Source organism: Echinops telfairi, unplaced genomic scaffold, assembly GCF_000313985.2.
Source record: "Echinops telfairi isolate 266 unplaced genomic scaffold, ASM31398v2 ScPeMD7_27;HRSCAF=92, whole genome shotgun sequence".
Classification (NCBI taxonomy): Eukaryota; Metazoa; Chordata; class Mammalia; order Afrosoricida; family Tenrecidae; genus Echinops; species Echinops telfairi.
In genome coordinates, this window is record NW_022103924.1 from 1,425,622 (window position 1) to 1,430,111 (window position 4,490).

Sequence of the window (4,490 nt, forward strand, 5' to 3'; positions counted from 1 at the left end):
GGGGGCGGTCAGGCCGCTCCTCCTGGGCCTCGGTGCTCTTGGACCAGCCTGGGTCTGACGGTGGTTGGGAACCGCACGCTGGGAGTCTACACGGCAACTTCAGTGGCGCGTGTCTGGCAGCGTGCTCTGCACGTTCCCCAAGTTTTCAGGAAGGGCCAGAACCCCCAGAAACTTCCTTAAAGCAGAATCCGCACCAAGTGACACCTCACTACCGCAGATTCCCGGCTGTAGCTGTGTTTGTAGCCCTACCTCCACGCGCTTTCAAACACCTTTGGCCCTGTCTAAAAGTGTATTTTCAAAGATTGTCAAATTGATTCTTTATTCAAAGGCACACGTCCAACAATCAGAATAGTTCTAAGCCGATACATTTAATGTGTACTGATTACAAAGAATGATTGTAACACTGCATTCTTAAATTACTAGCATATTCATAGAAAACAAGTTCACTCGATGAACTTCTTTAGATGAATATGAAGTACTGCCTTCAAATGTGTGGTTCTTGACTGTATTTGTAAGAATTTGAAAATCCTGCTGAATGCGACTAGATTGCAGCACCGTTGAAAGAGCTGGGGAGTTAGATTCCGCGAGACATTTAATAGTTATTCTTGGCCCAGTCCTATAGCCAGCCATTTTCTCATACACAAAAGCTAGGTAATAACAACTGTAATGAATATCCACTTGCCTTGGAGTGCATTCTGACTCTGGTAATTGCACATGTATCAGAGTGGAAAGGTGTTCCATGGGAGTTTCATGGGTTGATTTCTCAGTAGATCTGTACCACACTGGCCCCTCTAGGTGGATTCCAATCCCTATCCATTCAGTTAGCGGTGGGCAGTTTGTCAGACCCAGCAACTGCATTGTACAAATTACCAGTGTGGCTTTCATGTCAGTCAGTGAGCTGTGTGAGAGTGCTCTTTGTCAACTATTCTGTGCCACAGAAACGTTAGAGCCCAAAGCGCCTCTACGACTGTCTTCGTTCTTCATGTATTCCTGCGGTAACAAATCCACCATTTCTGGGGATATTTACTGAGCACTTACTACGGGCCAAGCCCCCTCCAGGCATCCAAAAAGTAACTGAACAAGACAGACCCTGCTCTAGAGACTCTTATTTCAGGAGTGGAGACAGAAAATAAACAAGTGGGTTCATGAGTCAACATGCTTGGCGTGGGGCAAGTCGAATGGGAGCTAGTCCCCACCCCCACCCCCCACGGGCATGCTAGAGCATCCCAGAGAGAAACAAGGGCAAATGGGCCGTAATGGGTTTGGTCTGTTGGAGAAGGGAGAGAGAAGGATAATGTGGCTGAAATTGATTGAAAACGTGCGCCAAGAAAAGACGATGAGGAAGATTGATTCAGTTATTCAGCAATATTTATTAAGCACCTATAATGTGCCAGACATTACTTCAGATGTTGGGAAACCAAAATGAACAAAATAGATTAAGAGTCCGTTCTCTATGAAGCTAACATCCTAGTAGGCCAATAGAGTGTAAAATCTGTGTTGTCTCAGATGTGGCTAAAGGCTCTGGAGGGAAAAATAACTAGGGCAGGAAAGGGACCTGGGGGTGGGGGATGGGAAAGTTTGTACCCAGGTCTCACAAGGAGATGACACATGCACCAAGACCTGCACGAGCGGAGGAGCGTGCTGTGCTGGAGAATGGGGAAGAACGTTCTTGGCATGCACAAGGAAAGCATGCTAGCAAGGGTAGCACTGGAGATGTCCGACTGCAGTGGGTTGACAGATTGTAGGGATGGGGAGAGCTCTGGCGTCCGCTCTGAGTAAGAGACGAGCTACTAGATTTCAGCAAAAGAGGGACACTCTGGCTCTCGTGGTGAGGGAACAGGGTGAAATTGAGGACACTGGGTGATGTAAATGGTATGTGCTCAACGATGAACCTAAAAGTTGACAGTTTGAGCCCACTGAGGCACTGTAGAAGAAAGGCCTGTCCATCTGCTTCCGTAAAGGTTACAGTCAAGAAAACTCTAAGCAGTTCTCTTTGGTAAAACATGGAGTCACCATGCGTTAGAATTGACTCAATGGTAACAGGGTTTGTTTGTTTTGATGTGTGGGTATGTTTGAAAGTATAAATGGAGATTATGATAAATAAATATTAAAGTTTCCATTTTAGTCTAAATGCAATAAGAAACTTCTTGGAAAATTTTAAGCAAAATGAGTGATAGGTCATAATTTATAAGATGACATTTTTTTCCTTTGGCTGTTGGATGGGTGGAAAACTGGTTGTATTAGAGCGAGGCAGAGTGAGGAGCGAAGCAATGTCTGAGTACGGAGAGAAGGGGCATTCTTGGTGAACCCACAGGTCTTTACCAGTATTGTGTTACATACTTGCTGGTGTCCATAGAAAACAACCACGCTGCTTCAAAGAAATAAAAATGAACATATACCTAAGCCTGGATTGTTTCACACAAACAGTGCAAGTTAACAAAAGGAACCTTCAAAATCATCACACAAAAAACCCAAAGGGATTCGATGAATGGGCTTTGGAGTCTAGGAGTTGTGTTACATGAAAATTGAAGGTGAGCCTCTACTTTCTGCATTAAGTGAATGGTCTGCTGATTCGCCATGGAAGTTGGTGCCACCAGAAGTTTGGGTCTTCTTGCAGGAAGTAGGGACTTGTAAAGTGTAAAGCACTTGGGAGGGAAAAGGCAGCATCTAACCAGGAAGAATTGCTATTGTGAGATCCCTCACACTGCAGCCTGTTTTTTCTGTAAAATTATGAGCTCTATGATTAAAGGAGGAAATCCTTCAATCCTTTCTGAGCCCCAATCCCTGTATCCCTTAAGTAAACATCTCACATTTCACATTTCTGTATTGGAGTATACAGTTGGGGAACTCTGTTCAAAATGGAAGATCAAATGATTTAGAAGCACACGTTTGAGGGGAGGACGCTTGGGTTTATGTTGGTTATAACAATAAACCATAGAAATATGATCCAAGTATCCGTTGTTTGAAGACAGAATGTTATGTTGGAGGAGAGAAGGAAGGACTTTTCGATAATGACATAATTCATAGGGTTTGGGGAGGCAGCTGAGGGGATTTTTTTCTCCACTTCAATTGTGAGTAGCTTATTTCTAGTTGGGGTACAAAACTAATGGGCAACATAATTATTTGTTCATTTTCGTTCACTATCATGCTAGATTGATTCCTGACTAGTGCAAATGGTTAATACAATTGACTGGTAACTGAAAGGCTAGAGGTTCAAGTCTACCTGGTGTTGTCTTGGAAGAAAAACCTGGTCATGTGCTTCCCAAACAACAGCTGTTGTGTGAACTCTGCTGAGCCCAGTTCTCCGCTGGGCACCGATGGGGGTCACCTTGAGTAAGAGCAACTGCCTGGCTGTAGTTCGCCTGGCTGAGTAACTGGGTTGGCTGTGGTTTGCATAAATGCGCTAGCCCGAGCACCTGGTTATTTGTCTCGTGGAGACCCTCTTCACTGACCCGTTTCTGCTTTCGGTGTGACTTCCGGGTCCCCAAGGCTGAACCGTCTGCACCCTGCGCTCTGTCTCTGGCCTTGTCTCCAGCAGCGCCCCTCCTTTCTACCCGCTGTTACGTTCTCCCAGGACTCCGTAGTCATGAGGGACCGTCTGCACCGCCGGATTTCTGTTCTGCCCACCGACTTTCCTCTTTCTTGTTCAGTTTTTGTCGTATCCACTCTCCCAGGCAAACTGGGAGCCTTTGGAATGTCCCCGACACTCCGTGTGGTTCAGAGTGATTGGCACCAGTGGTAGCCCGTGTAAGCCCTACTGTCCCTTCCTTCCAACGGGAGCAGTTCTGCCTGTCAGCAGAGAAAAACCACAGCTGGAGTGGCTGGTTAGACTTTACGTTACGATCAAAGACCTCGACGTGCACACCTTACCACCGGGCATTTCCTTCGGGAGGCTTGTTTCCCTTGTCTCTGGTTGTTTCACACTTTTTTCATCTTGAAATTGCCCACTCCCTTTCCTCCACCTTCCTTCTCACGTGACACACGTGACACTTTATTTCAAAATTTGTTGGTGTTGGTTGCCATCCAGTCAACTTGGACGTAGGCTGACCGTGCATAGAGCAGAACAGAATTCTGCCTGGACCTGTGCCATCCTCACGAGCCTGGTTGTATCAATCCAGCTCATTGGAATGTTTCTCTTGTTTGTCTTGCCTGGCATTCTTTTTTTTTTAGCAATTGGTCTTTCCTGATGTTGTGTCCAAACGAAATGAGTCAAAGTCTTGCCCCTGGAATGTCTCAGAGGCATTCTGATTGTACACCTAAGACCCATTTGTTCATTCTCCGCTACTCCATGGTATATTCAATGCTCTTCACAGCTCCACAGTTGGAATTCTCTCTTCCCACTGTCCAGCTTTTGAATACTTATAAACCCTCATGGCCACTCACAGTGTGAGATAGTTAGTTTATTGTGCCAGCCTGGCCGATAAGCACAAGTGGGATTAATTGAAGGAAGGAGAGATAAATGGCTTGGTGAGCCTCGCCTTTCTTGTCTC

General features: G+C 45.8%; 1 protein-coding gene across 1 annotated transcript in view; it reads left to right on the top strand.

Annotated features, from left to right (window-relative positions):
- SLC35D2 (solute carrier family 35 member D2) overlaps positions 1–4,490 on the top strand; it is an 89,688-nt gene that overhangs the window by 345 nt on the left and 84,853 nt on the right. The window contains 2 exon segments of the mRNA XM_045289435.1: positions 600–625; positions 1,151–1,173. Coding sequence (XP_045145370.1) covers positions 600–625; positions 1,151–1,173 — 49 coding nt within the window.